Source organism: Pteropus medius, unplaced genomic scaffold, assembly GCF_902729225.1.
Source record: "Pteropus medius unplaced genomic scaffold, Ma_sr-lr_union100, whole genome shotgun sequence".
NCBI classification, from domain to species: Eukaryota; Metazoa; Chordata; class Mammalia; order Chiroptera; family Pteropodidae; genus Pteropus; species Pteropus medius.
Window position 1 is genome coordinate 1,758,525 of NW_024355327.1, and position 22,369 is coordinate 1,780,893.

At 40.4% G+C, this 22,369-nt stretch overlaps 1 protein-coding gene across 4 annotated transcripts in view; it reads left to right on the top strand.

The window, feature by feature from the left end:
- Nucleotides 1–22,369, top strand: part of FHIT (fragile histidine triad diadenosine triphosphatase) — a 1,065,768-nt gene that overhangs the window by 1,022,792 nt on the left and 20,607 nt on the right. For all 4 annotated transcript variants that reach the window (XM_039858526.1, XM_039858528.1, XM_039858527.1 and 1 more), the window contains one exon: nucleotides 21,291–21,397. In XM_039858526.1, coding sequence (XP_039714460.1) covers nucleotides 21,291–21,392 — 102 coding nt within the window. In that variant the 3' untranslated portion in view covers nucleotides 21,393–21,397. The remainder of the gene's footprint in view (nucleotides 1–21,290; nucleotides 21,398–22,369) is intronic.

Here is a 22,369-nt window from a genome sequence, read left to right on the forward strand (position 1 = left end):
CCATCACTTCTTTTCCATTGCTCTCCACTTGACTTGAGAAATGGGAACACCCCTAACTAATTAGATTTATTCTAATCTCCTTTATGCACCATCAATCCTCTCAGAGGCCATCTGTGAGTTTAGAGTTCAGACCTTTAAGAATTATGCTAATCAGTCTTTTTCTAATTTAAAGTGTTCATCTGATGACCACAATTTGAAACTTCTTGCTGTGACAAATGGGAATCCATTGTAAGATTTTGAGCTAATTTTAAACACCCTTATCCTCTGAGGTGCCACATAATGAACCATTTCTAAAAAAAATAGTTAGACAAAGAGCAGAGAACCTTGGAGCCGAGCAACAAGTAAGAAAAACAGAGTTGGTGTGGGGAGAATTTTAATTGGTTTGTAATATGAGCTAAGAGATGATTTACTTTCATGTGTAGAATCAAAAAGACAGGTGCCTTAGCTATTACATTTGGGAGTGGGCTATATATTTTGGGGATACAACCACTAATGTGTAAAATGCAGAAGAGAACCAATTCACTGAGGTTCTGAGGCACCCAGAAGGAAATGATCTAGGAGTGGATTTTCAGACACCCACCCCCCCCTCCCCTGCATCTGCCAGAGCCTGTGGCCTTCACCAGAGGCTGGTGTGGAATATTAAGCAGATTTCTGTGCAGAAAGTTCACCCCAGCATTGCAGTGGTTTGAACCTGGTAGGAGAAAGGGCACTTTCTGACACAGCAATGGTGACATTTCCTGCAGAACCTAAAACACCCCCAGGCCCTTATGGGTTGAATAGAAATCATCAGCTCTGGTATTAGGAGGTTGAAACAGGGCTCAGTAGAAAGACTGATGATATATTACATTAACTCCTCGCAGTGAGTGAATAAGCAGATATGTTAACTGGGAATTACAGCCCAGAGTGGTGCTTTTCAAAGTCAGATGTCTCTTGGAGGTCTTGTTAAAATAGAGTTTTTGATTCTGGGGTGGTCTGGGGTGGAGCCTAAGATTTTGCATTTCTAACGAGCTTCTTCCAGTGATGTGGATGCTGCTGGTCTGGAGCCCACACTTGGTGTAGCAGGAGAGGTAAAGAGTTTGCGGAACAGAAGGAACAAGGTCCAAGTCCTGCCCACTCACTGGCCATGTAGCTTTAGGCAAATTACTTTTCTCTGCACCTCATTCATCCAACAAATATTTATCGAATCTCTTCTTTGCACCAGAAACTGTGCTCAGTTAAACAGCTGGAATAAGAAAATGCCCCTGCTCTTCCAGCATTTTTAGTCTGGCGGGGAAAAACACAAGAAAAAAGATAACAAAGCAAAGATGTGTAATTATAACTTATGATAATTGCTAGCGATAACAGCTATGGAGGCTCATGTTTTTTAAGAACCTGCTATGTACAAGGCACTATTTGAAGGACTTCACATATACCAACTGACTTAATCTTTATAAAGATTTCATCTGTACCTGTTTTCAGACACAGAAATTGAGACACAGCCATAAAATGCTTTGCCCAACCTTATATACTGAAAAGCAGTAGAGCCAGAATTTTGAGCCAGGCCATTCAACTCTAGAACCAATGCTCTTGGCTAGCGGTTGGCAAACTTTAAAGTGTGAAGTTGTAAATATTTTAGGCTCTGCAGGCCATTCAGTTTCTGTTGCACCTACTAAATTCTGCTCTTACAATGCAAAAGCAGTCACAGACGATCTGTAATGAGTGAGCAGGACTGTGTTCCAAGGAAAGTTTATTTACTAAAACAGGCACTGGGCCAGGTTTATCCCATGGATTGTAGTTTGCCAACGCTCGTTCCTGACCATTCTCCTAGACAGTGCTTCTCACATTTTAAAGCAGCCCTATCCAACGCAAATATAATGTGAACCATACATGTAATCTTAAACTTTATAGCAGCTATGTTTTTAAAAAAAGAAACATAAAATTATTTTAATGTATTTTAATGTAAAATATCCAAAAATACTATCATTTCAATAAGTAATCAATATAAAACAATTATTAATGAGAAATTTCGCATTCTTTTTTGCACTGTCTTCTAAATCTTGTGTGTAGTCTATATTTACAGTACATCTCAGCCCAAAGTAGTCACAGTTTAAGTGCCCAAGAGCCACATGGGGCAGCTTTCAAGTGCTTAAGGCTCATCCGGACTGGAGCCTAAGATTCTGCATTTCTAACAAGCCCCTAGATGATGTTTATCTGTGGTCCCCAGTTAACATAGCAAGGCTACAGACCGCCACCTCTGAAGGAAACACACTATGATGGGACTGGAGGGGGTCGAGCAACTTAAGGTGGGTCAGGAAGGCTCTTTAAAGGGGGTTATGTTTAAGTTAAGACCCAGGGGATAAGAAGATGCTAGCTAAAAGAACAGGAGTGTGTGTGCGTGTGGCAGGGGGAATGTTTTGGATTGAGACATAGCATGCAGATACTTAGCATTATGCTCAGTATGATATCTTGGGTGTTTATAGTAATATAAAGGCAGGGGAGATGTTCAGCCTTTTAGACCCCCAACATGCCACTCTCCTCTGCATTAGTCACCCCCCTTCAGTGTTCCCACAGGTACCTAGATTTTCCTCATCACAGCACTTTCCACACTTTTTGTAGGTGCCAAGTTATTTCACGAGCTCTCAGAGGACAGGCTCAGGGCATGGTCACTGCTCTGTCCCCAGCCTGTATGTCAACTACTGCCATTTGGCTACTTGGAAGTGAAGATTGGGCCTTACAGAATATTTGGGATCTCATCTAAAATACATCTGGTTTAGAAAACTGTACAAGTGGGAACTCTCAGACAAGAGATTAGAGGAGGGGAAGGGGGCATTGTTTGAAGTAGAAAAGAGAGGACATTGTATGCTGTGGCATGAGCTTAGCGGTCACAGGCAGGTGAGCCACAGCTGAATAGCATGCAGGTGTGTTTTGTTTTAGCTGGCACAGAAAGTACATATATATCTACCTCTCGTTAGAAGGGGCCGTGGCCCTTCACTTCCACAGTGTCAGGACCCCCGGTCCTAAAAGAGGCTGCTGATTCTCTCCGTTGATATTGTCTAGCCCCTGCAGAGCTGAATTTGGTGTTTTGGGGACTGTCTCAGGGAGCATGAGAGGAAAGAAATGGTGGAGAAAGAGCGGGTAATTCTCTTTCTCAGAAGGGCTGCATCCCAAACCAGTCTGGCTCTGCCAGACATGCTGACGTTTGTTAATGGAGGTTTGACACGTGAACTGGTTGCAGTTATAACGCTGTGCTCTTCTGGTGGTCTTACTCTAGAGTCCCCCAAACCCTCTAAAGCTCCACCATGTTAATAGAGGGCCTACAAGGACGTTTTGTCATCTTATTATAACAAATTCAGACATCTGTATTGCCAAGTCTAGAAAGAGACATGGCACGCGGTTGTCAGGAGGGCCAGCGCTGGCACCAGCCTGCATTTACATCCCAGCCCTGCGCCTACGTACGCCAGTTCCCAGACCTCTCTGGGCTCAGCTTCCTCAGTGTGCTCACTGTAGAACAGGTGTTACTGTTCGAAATTGCTTTCACTTGTATTGTTGCTTATGTTCCTTCCAAAACTCTTCAGAAAACTCTTCAGAGGGCTAGCCATGGTATGATTTCCATTTAATAGCGTAGGTGAGGAAACTGAGAATCAGGGAGTGGAAGCAACATGACCCGAGGGAGTGTGAGATCTCAAGTCCAGGCCTTCTGACTGCAAATTCACTTAATATTCACTTAGTACCTACTCTGTGTGAGGCCCTGATGCATGCGGTGGGTAAAGAGGAGCAAAGCACAGTATAGCTCCCCAACAGTGGTGGAGACAGATATAGTAAGACAGAAATACAAGCAAGCCAGTGATCGAGGAGAGGAACTTTCCAGATTAAGGTGTGCAGTGGCACATTATACGTTTTAGTGGTGTCGGAATGTTTCCAGGCTCCTTGGGATATAAGTATCCTTTGTGGGTTTTAAAGCTATGACCCATGGATTTCCCCAGGGAGTTTCATGTAAAGTGTATCTATATGTGTTCGTGTAGACGCATTTTTTTCCTAGGGAAAGGAACCATTTCTTTGATCAGATTCTCAAAGGTTGTGACATGCCAAAAAATGATTAAAACTATTCAAGAGGACCTTAGATGTAATTTGTGAAAATTCTCAGTAATGGGAAACCCATGTTTTGAGTGTGACCTTATGCACATACCCACAGATATAGTGACACTACTGGTCTGGAAGGCGGAAGGCAGTTCTACTGATGTCTCAAGAATAACCCTTTTGCATTGTTGTTCTGTACAGGAATTGCCAGTGATTTGCTGGACCAGATAGATAGCTGACCTTGAGCTAATTTGTTCACTGCTTAGAGCCCCTATTTCCTGTAAAGTGAGAGTGATAGCTTCTACTTCACAAGATTCTTGGGTGAACTGATCGGTTTTTACTGTCATACCCACACCAGATGGAATAGATCCTCAATGGATGTGAGCTTCCTTCCTGTGCCTGGTGTCAAGCTTTCTTTTGGATTCATTCCAATAGACATTCTTGAATAATTGTCTTGATATATTTTTTTTTCTTTTTATTCCTATGCTTTCCTTCATGGACCAAGGTCAACTCTCTTCCCAAGAATTATTCTCATCCTATGTCTGTGGCCTTTATGGAGTGGGCTAGTTCTCTCTCTTGCTCTTGCCATCCGTTACGACATCTTGGGAAAGCCTACCTGTCATTTCTTCTTGGATTGTATTCATCGAGTTGTGCTATTTTATTTGTTGTTTTCCCCTTATATCTTTCATAATGGGCAAGCATTTCGGCCCATTAATCTCTTATGTTAGGAGAGGAAAGAGAATAAAATAACACTGCTGCCTTTACTCTAAAAGAAATTCTCTTTTGTTGCTTTTAGAAACTAGGAAGCAGGCATTTCCAGCAGTCATTTTCTGTTTTAAATAAAAGCAACTGTATGTAAACTTGGAAAGAGTAATCCCCTCAATCTTACTCTTAATTTAGAAGCATTAAATTGATCACAACAGTCCAGCCATTTCTGGGCTTTGTTTCACTGCTTCTCTCCGCTTTCCTGTGCAGAAGTAGTGTGACAGGTGTGTGGGTGAGGTCAAGGGCACAGGTGAGGTCAAAAGTTTGAGCTTGGGAGTCAGAAAAGACTTATTGTAGACTCCATCCCTGCCACGTGACAGGTGTGTGGCCTTGGAAACATCACATGGCATTTCTGAGCCTCAACATCTGTGAAATGGGGAATAGAGGGATGCAGTTTGCTGGGACTGCCATAACAAAGTGCCACAAACTTGGTGGATTAAACCAGTGGTCCCAGCATTTTTGGCACCAGGGACCGGAGCTCTTATGAGAATCTAATGCCTAATGATCTGAGGTGCAGCTGAGGCAGTAATGCTAGCACCAGGGAGCAGCCACAAATACAGATGAAACTTTGCTTGCTAGCCCATTGCTTATCTCCTGCTGTGCAGCCTGGCTCCTAACAGGTCACGTACTAGTATAGGTTGGTGGCCGTGGGGTTGGGGATCCACGGCTTAAACAATGGAAATTTGTCGTCTCACAATTTTCAAGGCTAGAATTTTGAGATCAAGGTGTTAAGAGGATTGATTCCTTCTGAGGGTTGTGAGGGAGAATCAGTTCCATGCCTCTCTCCTAGTTTGTGGTGGTTTGCTGGCAATATCTTTCATTGCTTTGTTTGTAGACCCATCACCTAGATATCTGCCTTTATCTTCACATGCTGCTCTCTCTCTATGCATGACAATCTCTGTGCCCAAATTTCTTTTATGTATAAAAACACCGGTCTTACTGGATGAAGGTTCACTCTAATGACCTTATTTTAACTTGATTTCCTCCAGAAAGGCCCTCTTTCCAAACAAAGTTACATTTTGAGGTACGCAGAGTTAAGGCTTCAACATGTCTTTTTGGGGGAACACAATTTAACCCATAGCACACTTCCTACCACATAGGGTTGTTGGGATGATTGGATGAGATAATCCACACGAGGGGCTTAACACGTCTGGCACATAGCAAGCCCTCAGTAAGCTGGTCATTATTTATGTGGGAATTTATCATGTCCAAATTCAACCAGAAGCTGACCTTCTCACCTACAAGTCTTGGACATTCTCTGTTTCTTTTGCTTCTTTTCTCTCATTTTTTCATCAACCTAAAGTGAAATGTAAATGCAAAGGCAAAGTGCAGACCAGTAGAAACACGTAAGGCACTACCATTTGACCATCAGAATTCTTTATACTTCAGTATTTCCTCAGCCTGAGCTTATATTAGTAAAAACAGATTTATATGTGTAAAGAAACACAGACTGGACTGAAATGGTAGGTTTCTGTGTAAATTAATTGAGAAGCTGTCTTAAATAGCTAGATGATTTTGTTTGAGGGGAAACTTTGAAACCTAAATTATTATCAGATGGCCATTTGTAAAAAAATCAAACTAACCCACTGTCAGAGAAAACATGTTATTGGAATCAAATAAGCTGGCGGCATAATCTGCAAATTCCATATGTAGTGCTATGGTATCTGAAACATAATTATCAAGCTTAAGTTAATTAGACCAATGCTCAGAAAATCTGGCCTGGCAGCTTGTGGTAAGTAATTATATATACTGATTAAAAATGTAATACACAGTGAGCGGAGGCAAAAGAAACTCCATTTGATACAGACTGTGCAGACATATACAATTAAGAAATCACATAGAAGAATGCCCACGACGAGAAGGAGATTTGTAGAAACCTGCAGGCATCATGCCTTGTCTCCCGCAAGGTGGGATGCGAATGACCACCTCACCCAGTGGAAGGTGTGTGGGCGTCACGGTGGGGTCAGCTCAGGAGAGGTATTTGGCCGTGGGTGCTCACTGCCCACCCAGAGCATACTCCACACCACAGTCTGTGCTCTAAACTGTTGTTTCTATTTTCTCTCAAGCTTCTCCTTCGAAGGATGATGAGCTGGGGGACAACTAGAGTTCAGCTTTTGGTGATTTTCCAGCCCCTGAAACAATGAAATTATCATTAATTATGGGTCACAAATAAGGGCAGGAAGCTGACCTCTGAACAGGCATAAAGATACCTTTCATTTGCCCTCCTGCTTGCTATTTGGTTTTCTTGCCAGTTATCCTTGAAAGGGGGAAATGCTATTGGTGATTCATGGGCGAAGACTAGGGACACCAAAGGTTTGTCTTTCTACTCAGATTTTTCATAAGTTTACTGTATCATAAAAATTTATTAATATAGTTAAACTTGAGATCGATGAGGGCTAAAAAAGATCTTATTCTGTCTTTTATATGTCTCCGTTCCTGCATTAGTATTATAACATTTCATCTCGAGAACTTAATCAAAGCCTTCTTTGAAGCTAAGGATGGCTATACCTATGTCGGCCTTCTAAATATATGATATGGTCGGTTTATTTGGCCAAGAAGTATTTAGTGAACACCTACTATGTGCCTAGTTCTGGTTTTGAAAGGACATTGCTAAGATATTGGATTGAACCTTGTGGCATTGATATTTTACAGATTCAGGAAAAATTGAATATCACTAATAGACATGGTTTTGCCCTCACAGAATCTATAATTTAGTGGGGAAGATAGACAAATTAGAAGGCACTTACGACAATAAATTTCCTGAAGTGGAACTTCATAAAAGGGTCACCCAGGCCAGATTTGGGGAAGCAGGAGAAGAAATATATTCCATGCAGAAAGAATAATATGTGCAAAGGACTGGTGGTGAGACAAGGTGAGTTGTTTAAAGAACCACTCCTACTTAAATAGAGTGCAAAATGGAAAGTTCAAAGGGTTGAGAGATGAAGGTAAAATGGTAAGCAAGAGCTTATGCCAAAAAAGCTGTGTCTAGGATCAAATCACTCAGGACCAGAGCATTAGAAGGTGAGGGTCAGGAGATTGAGCTGAAACTGCCTTGGACCATTGCCTAGAATTTAATTTCTGCTTTTTTAAGGAAGAGGCCCTCCTATATATGCTTCTTCCGTTGTGATTCTCCAGTTCAGAAACTAGATGCAGGCCACCCCTATCATTTTTCAATCAAAGATCTTTTTTAGTAGAGAAATACGTTGACACTTTCAGTCCAAGACTGTGGAAGACTCAAGCAATTCACTTACTCTTCCTAGGCCTTTATTTCCTTTTCTGTAAAATGGAGACAATAGTATTATGCCTCTAGCTAGCTCGAAGTTGATCCAAAGAGATTCTATATGCAAAAGTGCTTTGATTTAGATATTTCAACTTAGTCTCTATTGCTCAACAGATGTTTAATACTGTTACAGGAAAGAGAGAATGAAGGTTGAGGGAGAGGGCCCTAGAGCCCCAGTATCCACTAGCTATAAGAACACATCTCAGAGCCTTAACTTCCTCACCTGAAAGTGGAGATGACAGCACCATGGCACTCTTAAGAGGATTAAATGAGATCATTTCTGTACCAGGGCTTCATACCTGGCACTTAGTGAACACTCATTAGGAACCCATTAATAATAACAATAGTAATAGAACAATGATATAATTATGCTTTTGTTATTCTTGGTCTCCCATCCTTTGACGTTTTTACTTCCCTAAAGCAGAAGGGTCCCTGTCATTGGGCTGAAAACATCCCTCCCTCGGCCAGGGACAGGGGATCATTTCCCATAGAGCAGTATTCGTTTCCATGATTTAGCTGCTATTTGGCTAAAGAATTAAGTCCTGAATCTGCCTCCTTCTATAAGTAGATGAACTCTCTCTCCACCCAAGGCCCAAATAACCATTTGCGAAGTGAAAGGACAGTCAGTGGATTGTTTTGCCTCTGGGTTGCCAAAAAATGAGTTTGTCTGCTTCTTAAAACTTTTAATTTTGGAATCTGATAGATACAGTCTGAGTAACCAATTAGGAACCCTCACAGATCTTGGATTGATTAATTGGCTACCAGGCTTTAATCTAACGTCAATGAACTAGAATCAATTATCACCAAATCAAAAATTAGAGAGAGGAACAAAATAGGTTGGAAATTAATGGCGTTTTTCAACATCTCCTCTGTGTTTCCTACCTAAATATCAATGAGCATACTGTTTGTTGTCTCCAGGGGTGGGCAGCAGACATGGAGAGTGCTACAAAGCCCTTAAAATACAGTCTTGGTATAGGAATCAGCATATACATAAAGGGACTAAAAGAGATTATGAAATGTAGAAAGCATGTGAAATTTATATTGATGCTGCAGACATGTTTATTAAAATCCAGGCCAAGTATTACTTTTGCTTCAGAAATGAGACAGAGGAAATTTATGGAGAAGAGAATGTTTAGATGACTGTCTCACAGATGTAAAGCTCTTAAGGCAAAGCACTTTTAATTAAGAACAGCATCCTGTGCGAAGTGTTATACCCAAAATATATGTAGGTGGGTTCATCAATTTCAGACATCTAGAATCCAATCAATAACTTCCAGTGCTTTCACATGGCAAATGCTACTATGTTGTAATCCTTATGGAGGTTCCCGGAATGAAAGCTGGATTTCCAACAGTGAGGGGAATTGCAGTCATGCTATGTGGTAATCCTACATGTTGTCCAAAGATGGTCATTTTTGTTCATGGCACTTTTATATCATTATTTCAGCAGTTATGTTTAATGACTAATGAGTATCTGCAAATCACCACGCAAAACAAAAGCTTTTGGGATACAGATGTCCCGTGAATGCACAGACTGGAGAGCTTTAAATCACACCCCGATTCCAAGAACAGGCATTTTAAAAATATTTGTTTCCGGACCTTTAAATTGATACCTGAAATTACAAGAAACTATTTTAAAACATTTTGATCTTTTATCCTTTAAAAACCAACCAAACTCCTTTAAACTCTTTAGCAGCATTGGGGTGAGATTAATTAAAAGATTAGGACTGTTAGAAGATTTTTATGAGTTTTTCATTCATGAAGGTGGAACTCTCAACAGTAAAATTTTCAGCTTTAATGGGAATATCAAAGATACTAATTTTTAAATTAAGCTATATATTTATATACACACATATGAGTGAGGCCTTGAATTATATGTAAATTATATATTATATAAATTACATATTATAAGTTATATATTTCTATATAATTTGTATATAATTTTAAAATGTTTCTATGATTATAAATATGCGATGTATATTTATAAATTATATAATTTATGCTAGTATTATATTTATTTATCTATATTTATATTATGTATATTATTTACATACTATTTATATTTATAGATATAAATCCCAGGCTTGGCTCTTTCTGCGATGCCTCTTAAGCATCTCGGTAATAAATTATTGGGAGTTTAGATGCACAATAGGAAGCTGAAATACTAAGGGTATCTCTTTTCTAGCCTGATGCATTGAAATAGTCACAAGTCTGGCATTGCATTTTAATTTTTCACTGTAGTTAAGAGGTATGTGTATGTTTGCTGTTGCCTTATATCTCTGTTGTCTGTGCTGATTTCTGGATTATGCTCACTTATTGGGTATATAAAATGAACAGTTGAGCCCACAACAAAGAAACCTCAATTTCTTTCCATTGAAGTGTTCTGGCTTTAGAAAAAAAAGACATTTGAAATCCTCTGTGACAAAGATCTGCTGTCACGCTTGGTAAGCTTAGCATTTCAGCTGAATCCAAGGCTTTATGTCTTCATTAAAGAAGGTTTTTAAATGAAATGGAGAGAGGCATTTGAGAAAGGTTGGCTCCTAATTTGTTTGTGTAACTCACATGGGCCAGGTTCTTTGAAGGGCATTAGAACAGCTCCATCAGAAGTGAATGGATTTGTGGGTGACAAAGGGTAGGTTACTTCTGAGGGGTGCAGTTTTGTAACTAGAGGCAGAATGACAGTCTTATAGAAAGAAGGAATCGTGACCAATCCAGTGGAGTGTTGAGTACCCTTGGAATATAGAGTTTATGTTAGTCATTTTTCAGCTGCCAACACATGGGTGCCAGTGCCAGGCACCTGGCCGGATGGTGCTAGGGTAGCTCTTTTAGTTCTGCCAAACATATGGTGAACATTTGGAAAGAAGTTTGCCAGGTCAGCCTGCTCCATGATGGTCACCACTTGTGCAAATAGTTTACTGTTCACCTGCTTTTCTGTGGAAAATTTCCTATTAGTGGGGCCTGATGTTAAGGTGAAAAGAGGCCCAGGAAGCACAAATCAAGACACAAAGTGGCATAGCCCATGCTCAGAGCCAAAGCTGAGCCTAGCTGTTCTGGCTGGCCTCTCTGCCTTCACCTCACTGAGTCTGGACTTCCTGTGTCTTCACCTGATTGTCATTCTTCTGAGTCTGGCAAAAAGTAACTGCTGAACAAGGGTGATGTGACCCAATGAATCATCCAATTCCTTCCTCTTCTTTTCTAGCACTTGTATCTCTAGTACTAGAGGAAGAGAGCTTCACCCTCTTTTCCACTTCATCTTTTGCTCTCTCTTCGGGCACTTCCTCTCTTTGCTTCAGTCGCTGGTCTTCAACCAGTTCACAGACGATGCAGATACCTCTGACTTTCCTCTGTTTGCACTTGCACGATCCCTCTCTGCTTAATTGTCACCTCCTCAGAGAAGTCTTCCCTGACTTTTCTGTGTAGTTCTCTCTCGTGGTAGTAACAGGTTTGATTACTTACTAGTTGCCTGCCTTCTCTTCTAGCATGTAAGCCTGCCAAGGGTACTAAGCCTCATCTAGCTTGCTCATCACTGCAGAGTGTAATACACTGTGCCAACACATGGTAGACATAGTACAGTTTGCTGAATAATTGAACGAGTTCTGCAGAGAAACAAGCTTCCAATGCTTGGGATTCTATCTTGAGGGCCCAGTTGTTGCTGCCTAGACCATTGTGTTGAGCAGGATTCCGAGGCCCTGTTTGTGGTGGTGTGTTTCTGGTTACATATTGTATGTTAGCTTCTTGCAGTACAGACATTCCACCTTCCTTAAGGATAGCTATCTTGCCTGGACCATGCTTCTAAAGGTTCTATAAGTTGTCTTTGATATAAGAAGCCATAGTGTATATGAAACAAAATGGTTAGCAGGTTCAAACAAAGCCAGAAATTGGCCCTTTGCCTTTTCCCTTTCTTTATTCTGAGTTCCACAGTTTGACATCACTCTAGGAATAAAGGAGAACACTCTTGCTCAAGCACCAGTATCCCAAACAGGGGAGAGGCTTACAGAATATGATTGGCTAAGAAAATTGCTTTTTGAATAAATGTTTCCTTCGAAGTTTGCTCCATCAGGACCTTCCTTTCCGAAGGACTTTTACTTCATTTCTCGATGAGCATGTTTTTAGAAATAGGAGGCCTGAGGAAATCAAACTGGTAAAAGTTTGTAGTCTCTGTGGTTTCTACGATTTCCTACCCATTGAAAAACCGGTAAAGCTCAGACGCGATGGAGCCTGGGACAAGGTGTTGGTCATCAGCCATTATTTACTGAAACCTCCCTGAGAGACACCAGCCCTTCCAGATGAGGCACCCGGCTCGGCTGGACCGTGATCCCAGCATAGTGATTGATCTTTAGTTGAAACTTTGATTTTCTTTGCTGCTTTAGCAACCGTGTTTTCAAAAATGTTAAGCAAAGGAAAGTTCCCAAGAATTTACAAAGTGGATCAATGAGTGCAGTAGGAGCCAGCAAACTATATTTCTAATCCAGACAAATACTGTTTCTAATTAGCCATGTGATGTTGGTTGAATGATATAAGTTTCTAAGAAATGTGGGTGTCTCATCTGGAAAGTAGGAATGATGCACTTGCACAGCAAATAAGTCTGGAGGGAAAGTGCAACTTAGTGACACATTTGACAAATGCTTCTTGAAAACCTAGCTACTGGGTGTCCGACATAGTATCCAGTGAGAATATAAAGATGGATGTTACTGTGATTTGGTGATATCTACCATAAACAGGGGAGCTAAGCAGGAGGGGCTTTTTACCAAATGAGCTATTGTTGAGGGCTTATTATAATCTGAAAAGCAATGAACTGCTGGGTGAATACAACTGATTGCTCTGCTGAACCCTGGTGGTCAAGCTGTTACCATATGAGCTTTTCATCCGAAATGCTAAGCCCACGTGTTAGGCAGGACCAGTCTCATCCCTTATAAACATGAGGCTCACTAGAGTAAGCTATGAAGGAAATTTCAGCAACAGGGTGTCCTAAGTCAAGCTTCTGTCTCACTCTGTGTCGATAATCCTCAAATGGAGTGACTCTCATATTAAGCCCCTCATAACCTGGTTTCCAAATCCTGCTCTCTAACTCCCCTGACGTCAGGTAAGCAAGTTCTAAACTGTGGCTAGCCAGGAGGCTACCGTGCAGCAGATCCAGGAGGCCCTTTCTCTAACCTTCCTCAGATTTCATGTTAGCCTCCCTGATTGCTCCCCCTACAGGAAGTTAATCTTTTGATGTTTTAGTTCATTGAAATCAACTCTGCACAGGACCAGAAGTTGGGGTTGCTTTTTTCTGAGCTGCTCCTAACAAGCTTCTGATGAAAATTTGCAAATTTTAATGTCCAACATTAAAAGCAATTTGATTTCCTCAGGCCTCCTATTTCTAAATTAAAGCAATTTTCAGATGGCAGCTATGAGTTGCCCACCTTGGTGTGTACAGATTTTATAGGGTATATAGGATGCTGAGAATACCATTCACAGGATAGTCAGTTGAATAATATCTGGTCCAAATTGTGATGCTGGCAAAGTCTCATTTGCTGCTTTGGCAATCGGCTTGACAATGCGATACCTTAATGTATAATTGGATAAGCATTTAGGTTCTGCTATAGTGTAGTGGTTTGGCATAATTATTTTCCAGTGCTATGATTTTCTAGTTAATAAATACTATTGGGGGTTACAAATTCTTAAACATCAACACTCTATACCCCTTGAAAGTAGGATGCCATTAATTAATATAAGAGCTGATTTCAGCATTTTGGCCCCACTGGCAGCACTAAAAACACTTTTGCTTTTACTCAAGCAAGTTGGGCTTTAGTCAAAGCTTTGGCAACTAATCAAATGATGAATGCTCTGTTGGTTTCCAGAATTTCTCTACACAAAGGGAAAAGAACTGGAATTTGGGAACTTCACAGTAAATTGAAGGAACCAGTGGTAATTTGGTTGTACTTAGAGGTCTCACCATCTAGCACTTGATCTAGGCTTCCAGTTGACATGATCCCTCACATAGGGAGTAAAAAGGAAGGCATTTAACATATTTTTGCGCACACACACACAAAAATGATGAACCTTAAGGAAGCAAATGTGATGGCCAGGGGTTGGTGGCATACTTTTTTTTTTTTCCGTATCAAGTCAAAGCATGAGGTGATCACTCATTAGGACACTAAGAAAGCCTGAGGTGGGTGACTATCTACTCAATAATACTTAGAGAAAAAAATGTTTGGTGTTTAGGGAGGATATGTATGCTCAAAGGATACTACATGTGTGTGTGACAGAGAGAGAGAGAGAGAGACAACATCTAAAATCATGAAATGTAACTCAACGCCAATCTACAAGGTCCAGGAAGGCTGCTTGGGAACTTAGAGACTTTGAGAAGTGTGCGATTGAAGACAGGCGCATATCTGGTAGGGAGAGAGTGATTTTCTTCACTAGTTCGATCAGCCCTGAGCAGGGGAGCCAGGACCAATGTGTGCTTTACTAAATGCCAGGAAGGAAGCCATCAGAGGCAAAGGTCTGTCTACACGGAAGGACCGAGCCCCACTCACAAACTGCACACAGCACCACTAATTTATCACTACACTGGCTTATGGGGCAACTGAGCACCCCTGTGTTCCCCTCCTCATCCACACCACCCCAGCTCCCATCACTTCTTGTCTGGCTGCTGAAATAGCTCGCTCTCTCTAATTCATTCTCCAGGCCACTTTTTATGAAAAATTCTTCTAGTCCTTTTACTGCCCTGCTTGTAACCCTTTAATATCTTCTTTACACCAAAAATAACATCCAGATTTCTTAGTCATCCCCTCAGGCTGCAAATGATCTTCCCTCACTATTCTAGCCAGTTACTCAACCACCAAGCTTCCTTTTTTCCTGGTCGCTCTATACTTGCTGTTCCCTCTGCTTGAAATACCCTTTTTCCCAGGTCTTTGCTTCAGGGATTTCTAATCACTCTTTACGTCTCACCTTAAATGTCACCTCTTTAATGAAGCCTTCCTCCACAACTCCTACCCAAAGCTTTACCATCCCTGCAGATCGTTATGATTTTTTTAGAGCTATTATAATATGAAAGGATTTTGACTTCCGAAATCTGTCCAAAAAATTCTGAAGCATTCTACAATTCAGCACAACAGAAGCAACCACACCCAGCACGATAGAAAGCCCACACTCCAGCCTCACATATCTAGTCACTTCTCCCACTTCAGCTGTACTTTCCACCTCTAGACCATCTCCCAAGGCTAAAGCCATGTTTAATGCCATATTTCCCACACTGTTTTACTTAATATTTTTTTGAATTGACTTTTATTTTTAACTTAGGTATATCTACTTTAAAAATCTTGAGATGATAAGAAATGAGAGATAACCCTTAAAATAAACATAATCTGAACAAAGCAATCTTATCATACTCTAGCTAGGACTGGATGGCTCCACTCTTTCTGTTAGAGGTCCTGTTGGTACCATGTTAAAGACATGCTAGTACCAGCTGAGACTTTTTTTCATTAATCGTAAGAACAAATATGATTGAAAAAAGAATAACTTTCTCAATAGGACGGAGCTTTAGATTGTAGAACTGGAAGCCATCTTCTGAGCCACTGGGGTATGCGCCTCATCTTCAAGCACTGGAATGTTAAGACTTCTCCAAATGACAACTAGATTGTAACACTCTTGAGAGATGGTCAGTCATGGCTAGAATGCCATGTCAGGACTTGTGAAAGAAAAGTGCTGTAAGTAGTTGGTGAAGCTGGCCAGGGGCATAAATTGCAGGAGGGCTGGCACACATTGTGTATTTGCTGAAGCTGTTCCCATTGCCTAGAAGAACCTTGTTCTTAAAATCTCATCTCCATTTTTTAAGTCCAGTGCAAATCCTCATTTTCGAAAGTCAACTCCAGACCCCTACCCCAGCAAGAATTATTCTGAGAGCACTATGATAGAATTTACAATCCAGTACTTATACTAAAACTGACTTATATTCAAATCATGTATGTATGTATCTCTCTGTCCTGTTGTGTGGTGAAACCCTGGAAGGCAAAGGTTTTTGGCTTATTAATCTTTATGGCTTTCATAAGACCAAGAGCAGTGCCTACAATGTATCATGTGCTCATCAAATTCCTGTTGGCTAAATTGCAAGTAGTAACAAAGAAGTGAATCTAAAAAATAAGGATTTACTTCTCTATTCATTGAAATTATTTTCATTTCCATACTTTATATAAACACCTGTCTGAATAAAACCAACCCATAAGAAATGGTTTATTTAAGCTCTCTGTTCTTTATATTGTTTCGTAAAACTAAGAACGATGAAAGATATTAATGTATTTTATAACATCCAAGTTTATATTCAGCCATTTGCTTCTTTAAGAAGTAGCTTTAAATTGTTTTTACTCCTTTTGAAGATAATTTGGCATTTTACTAGATTAGTTCCATATTCTGGGAAAAAAAAAAGACATTTAAATTATTGTGAATCATTCCTCCTACTAAATTCCATTACGGAGCTCTAAAAATGTCAATAGCCAAGACAGTTTGAGCATTACATCTGGGAATTACCCCATATACCTCGTGATAACATACTCAATACACAGGAAGGAGCACAATGTCATAATCCACACATATCAGTCTTTTGGTTAGAAATCTTGTTAACACTACCTTCCCCAAGAATCATTTCAGGCAGATAAAATGAAATGACTACATTTAATTTTTTTTTTTAATCTCTTTCCAAAGCTGTATAGAAATAGAATTCACTTTGAGGAGCCATCACAGACTTGAGTCTGTTGAATGTGCATAAAGACTGGTTCAGGTTTTTGCAAACTTCATAACTTTGGCACGCGCTTTCCCCCAAAGAACCAAGTGTCTGTAAAAACAGTTTTAACTGTTTCTGTTGCACTTAGAGAAGGAAAGGAATATGTATTACGTCAGCAGTGGTGTTGAGCGTTTTCACAGCTTAACTTACGTGACTTAACTACAGGGAGGAGAACTGTAGAGCATTGAATTCCATACACTGTCAATTGGAAGAAGCTTTGTTATTTTATGTACTACTAAGAAAGAAAAACACTGCCAATTAAATTATGACACACCATTGATTTTAGGACAGGCCTTGATTTCAGAGATGTTAAAATGTGAAAAAGAGTACATCTTAGAACTGCTAAACCATAACATTTAAACAGCGTTGGTGATTTACTCTATATGTCATGAAATAATAATCAGCCCTGGAGCATACAAAATGCTAGCCTTGAATTTGATCTTCCTTTGGAGAGTCTCCTCTGTCTGTTCCAGGATTCAAAGCTAGGTAGGTTTGGGAATAACCCAAATGTAAGCCAAGTACTTCCTATGGTAACTTTCTATGGAATCTCCTGGATTGAATTGCCAAATAAAATACAGGAACTGCAGCTAAGTTTGAATTTCAGGTAAACGTGATTTTTTTTTTTTTTTTTTTTAGTATAAGTATATCCCTAATACTACATGAAATATTCTAAAACAAATTAACTGAGTGTCTTGTATTTTTATTTGCTAAATTCTGCAACCATGCTGCCAGGGTCATTCCGACCGTATTTGACCTTACCGCATGCTTTCACTCTGGGACATTAACCTCTACCTGGGAAGAACTTCCATTCATACTTTATTCACTCCTTACTACAACCCTGAGAGGGATCATTACAGGTTATTTTAGAACTACAAGAGCTAAATTTTCTCCTCAGACTTGAATGTCTCATTAGATTAGTTGGTTTGTAATGCTTTCACGGGGTAGTTTAGTTCCAAAAGATACAGGTCATTGGGGAACCATAAAAGAGTAAAGGCACTTTTACCCCTGGAAACAACCTCTGGGGATTGGTCGGTGTTCACTGTCAAGGGGACAGTGTATCCATTATCATCATCATCATCATCGGAGTAGTAGCAACAGCAGCAGCAGCAGCAAACAAACACTAAGCACCACTTACTACATGCCAGGCACATCACTACTCACTTCTCTTTTTACAGAGGGGGAAAGTGAAGCACAAAGAATTTAGGGATCTTGCCCTTCTCACTGTTAAAGTCCGGCCCCTAACTTCATATTCTTAGCCCTTGCTGGATGCTCCTTAGGTAATCCCCCCGATGAGGATCGGTCGTTATTATTACACTATTTCTCTGTGAAACTAAGTTGGCTCTCAAAAGCCTTTGAAACTAGGTTAGCCCTTCCCAGCATCTTTCCCTTTGGGAATGCCCATCTTACTCATAATTATCCAATAGGCATCTACCTTTCTTACCTGGGTGCCCCATAAGGACACTAAAGGGATCTGTCTGGTTCTTTGATATAGGGCCAGGGCTGGCCTCTAGCATTGCAGGGAAAGAAGAAAAATCTTGTATATTAATAAGTAGTCACTGCCTTTCACTATGGACAGCCAAAGGTAATTTAGAAGGTTTACCTGAAGTGAAACTCCACATTAAAGATTGCCCAAGGCAAATAGTGCCTTTTGGGTAATCTGCTGTTTAAGATCATTCGGGCTTTTCCCTGTTAGCCTGGCAAAGGCTTCCAGCCACCATGTTCTTGGGGTGCCTTAGGAAAGCAGAACTTTACTCCAAACCAAAGCATGTTTAATTTCCAAGTCACCTGGATAGCTCTTCCAGGACACAAGTCTTGCCTGCGAGGGCCTTTCCTGTGTTTCTCATTATTCAAAGGTTCCTGAACTAGATCAGTATCCTAGTGAAGTTGTGACAAGCCTTGTGCCCTACTCCTTTGACAGGGCTTGACTAAAAGAAAGGCAGTTCTAGAGCAGAGTTTTCAAAGGCTAGCCTCAGCATTCTTGATAGGGTCGTAAACAATGGGCTTAAAGACAGAGGTATTATCTCTGTATGTGTATGGACTCTATACACACACACACATACTTGTTTTTTGTTCCCACTGACCCCAATGCAGTGCTTCTCAACATCTTAGTGCATCTTGGATTTGCCTGGGAAATTTGAAAAAAAATCCCCAAACCAGGGCTGCCCCTAGACCAATGAAATCAGAATCCTTAAGGTGGACCCAGGCATCAGCAGTTTTTAAAGTTCTCCATGTGATTCCAGTGGCCAGCCAGGGTTGAGTATGGCTGTTCTAAGGAAAACCACAGGCTTCCATCCAGGGCATTTAGGAAAGAAACCTCTAAGTTTTGAAAACTATGTACAACAGAGCTTTTCAACTATGATTAGTTGTTGTTTTATTTATTTCCTATTTCCCATAAACAGCTTCTAAGCGTTGGCACAACGTTGCCATCTGTAAGGCATATGACAATAACAGACGGTCGCCTAATAACCAGAAAGGCATTAACGTTTGTTTGCAGGCTCTAAATTATTTAGATTCATCTGTTATGATCTGCGTTGATGAGGCCACTTAATGCTTGATTTCTGTGTCTTCCAATGGCAGTACAGGAAATGAGAAGGCCATATTTTCTGAGCTTTGCATTGTTCTTTGTCATCCTACTGAATTCTTATAAGATGGATTTATAACAGACCTAAAGCTAGTATCAAAATGAAAATTAGTTGTTGAGTAGAAAAATAGCAATCCCGTTTGACTTGCCTGTAGCAATTGCGTCACATTTGCCTCTGCGAGAAAGGAAATGACTTCTTAATGTGGTTTTCTTCCACAAAGGAGAATTAAATCTATGTGGCAAAATGTAAAACCAGTGTGCTGGCAGCCAGATTATGAAGGGAAGATCCACGATCCTTGTAAACAGATTTGTGGCCTGATCATGTGCTAATGAACCTCCTTTAGGCTCAAACTTTCTGAGTGGGACACATAGCTCAGCCGGAGAGCCAGGCTGTGGCCCGCTCACTGTTTTGCTTTCTGTATCCAAGTTTGCTCCGAAATAATGGGGAAGTTTCTCCGTCTGCTGCAAGCTGCCAGGGTAGGGGACTCTGGGTTAGAGTTAGAATGATTTTGGTCTGAAATAGCAAATTCCACTACTTTAGTTGACAGACTTTTTGCTGAGTCAGCAAGATTCTTTTCAAGGATCTGACTTTTGGGTAAATGTACCCGATAGGGTGGAGCACGGTCTGTGGAACTGCCTACTCTTTAGCTGTACTACAGTTCCTCTAGGATGGACAGAAAGGTAAAAATTGTTGGGAACAACCCTGCCAATACCACTGGGTGACCCTGACAAGCGACTGAACTTCCTGGGACCTTAATTTCTTCCTCGATAAGATGGAGCTAACTAGTACCTATCTCGTGTGTGAGTTTTCATAAGGATTAAATGAAAAAAAAAATGCACAATGAAATACATATCAAAGAAACGGCCCTTTGCACCCTAAACAGTAGCCATCATTGGTGTTATTAAATCATTTGCCTCCTCAAATAGCAACACAAAATAGTACACTGTGCATCCTGCGAAGATGTTAAAACTTTAGCATTTTATAATGTACAGAGCCACACAGGAATAACAAATTTATTTAATAAAACTGAACTGCAGTAGATGAAGAGGGAAAATTGAGCTCTTCTAATAGAGAGTTCTAAGAACATCCTCTCTGATAGTAAAATTTTATTTACTACATATGTAAATCTGAAACATACACAAGATGTTTTTAAAATGAATATGGGTATCTGAAGACGATTTTTAAATGATTCCATGAAGACTAATTGTTAATTTTTTAATAAATTTCTTCCTTTCTTTTCCTTCCTTCCTCCCTCTCTTCCTTCCTCTCTTCCTTCCCTCCCTTCTCTCTCTTTCTCTCTCTCTGTCTCTCTTTCCCTTTTGCCTGCTTGAAGCCTCTAAATGGATTACTCTTATTTCTTAGTGCTCATGACCCTTGTGTTGTCATAAATGTGCTTGGGTTATTTTGGTTCACTGAACCAAACTGTTCAGCGCTTATATAAAAGAGGCTAAGCCAAAGAGAGTGATAAGTAAACCCCAGACCAGCTTGGACGAATGATCATGGGTAGGTGGCATACTTAATACCTTTAGTATCTGGTAAGTAAAATAAATGAATGATACCAGCCAAAGCAGACGATTAGACAGTGGTAGGGATTATGGTAAATGGCAAGGTGCCCCCTGAGTCTCAGCAAACAATTATAAGGCAGTGAACAGACCACAGTGTAGCCTAAAGCTGAAAATGTGGGTTTTTATGTGAAACCTCCTTGTATTCAAATCTTGGCAACTAATGCAATTAAGATACTCATCTCCCAGCCTTTGATTTGTAAATTCTGTTCAGCCACCCCACAACACTTGTTCAAGAAGATTCCAAGGACTTTAATGAGTTTATTCTTTTTTCTTCCCCAAAGCTCCAAAAGCATGACAAAGAGGAAGAGGACTCCCCAACCTTGTGGAGATCAGAAGAAGAAATGGCGGCAGAAGCTGCAGCACTGCGGGTCTACTTTCAGTGACTCAGGTAAAGACTGTGCACTTCCTCATCACTGACACCCTCCAGGGGCCTCATAAAAGGGGCTCCCTGCCCAGGAAGAGGATGCAGAAAAGCAGCTGCACCAGCCTCCTAGGCTGGTGGCTGCAAAAGACATAAAAGCCAGAGAAAACTCTGACCCCTGAGGCACTTATTCCAAACTCTTAGTCCCCACCTCCTCCATAACTCTCCTATCTGTTCACTTCCTTCCAGGCCACCAATCAAATTTTCACAAAGCATCCCAAGATAGTTTGTAACACAAACCTGATCATTTAAGAGGTCAAAACCCCTTAATGGAGTCATATCACTCTCAAGTCTCAAATTCCCCTGTGAACCGGCTCTCCCCGCTCCAGACCGGATCAGCCATGCCCAGGCCAGCTGCTATTTGGTAAATTGCCCTTTGTGTTTCTCTTTAGCTTCAGCTGCTAGGAAGCTCAGTCCGCAGAATAAGGTCAGGGTGAGAATGAATGATCACTTTTCATTAATGATGTTTGACAATTGGGAGATCATAGATTTAACATGCTAGTAGAAAATCTATAGTCAATCTCTTTTTTTGGAATCTGTAAACACACCAAACTTTTATACAAAGGGCTCATGGATCTTCTGAAATGTATTAGTAAATAAGGTTGACAGGAAATATTGGCCAAAAAAATTATTTGACGTTAATCTGAAATTCAGATTTAACTGGGCATCCTGTATTTTATCTGGCATTTCTGTTACTAAACCTCCTTAGGGATTATGGACCCCAGATAAAGAGCCTCTCCTCTAAATAATTTCTTTCCTTTTTAGAATTGTCTTCTTCATCTGGTCTGTGTAAATGTGTTTATATTATAAGCTGCCGAAGTAGTTCAGATACTAATTAAAAACATTATTAGTGACTACTAATAGCAATTGAATTACATAAAATTGTAGCAACTACTTAATGATCATGATTTTCAGCTAGAAAACACATTCATTGTATTT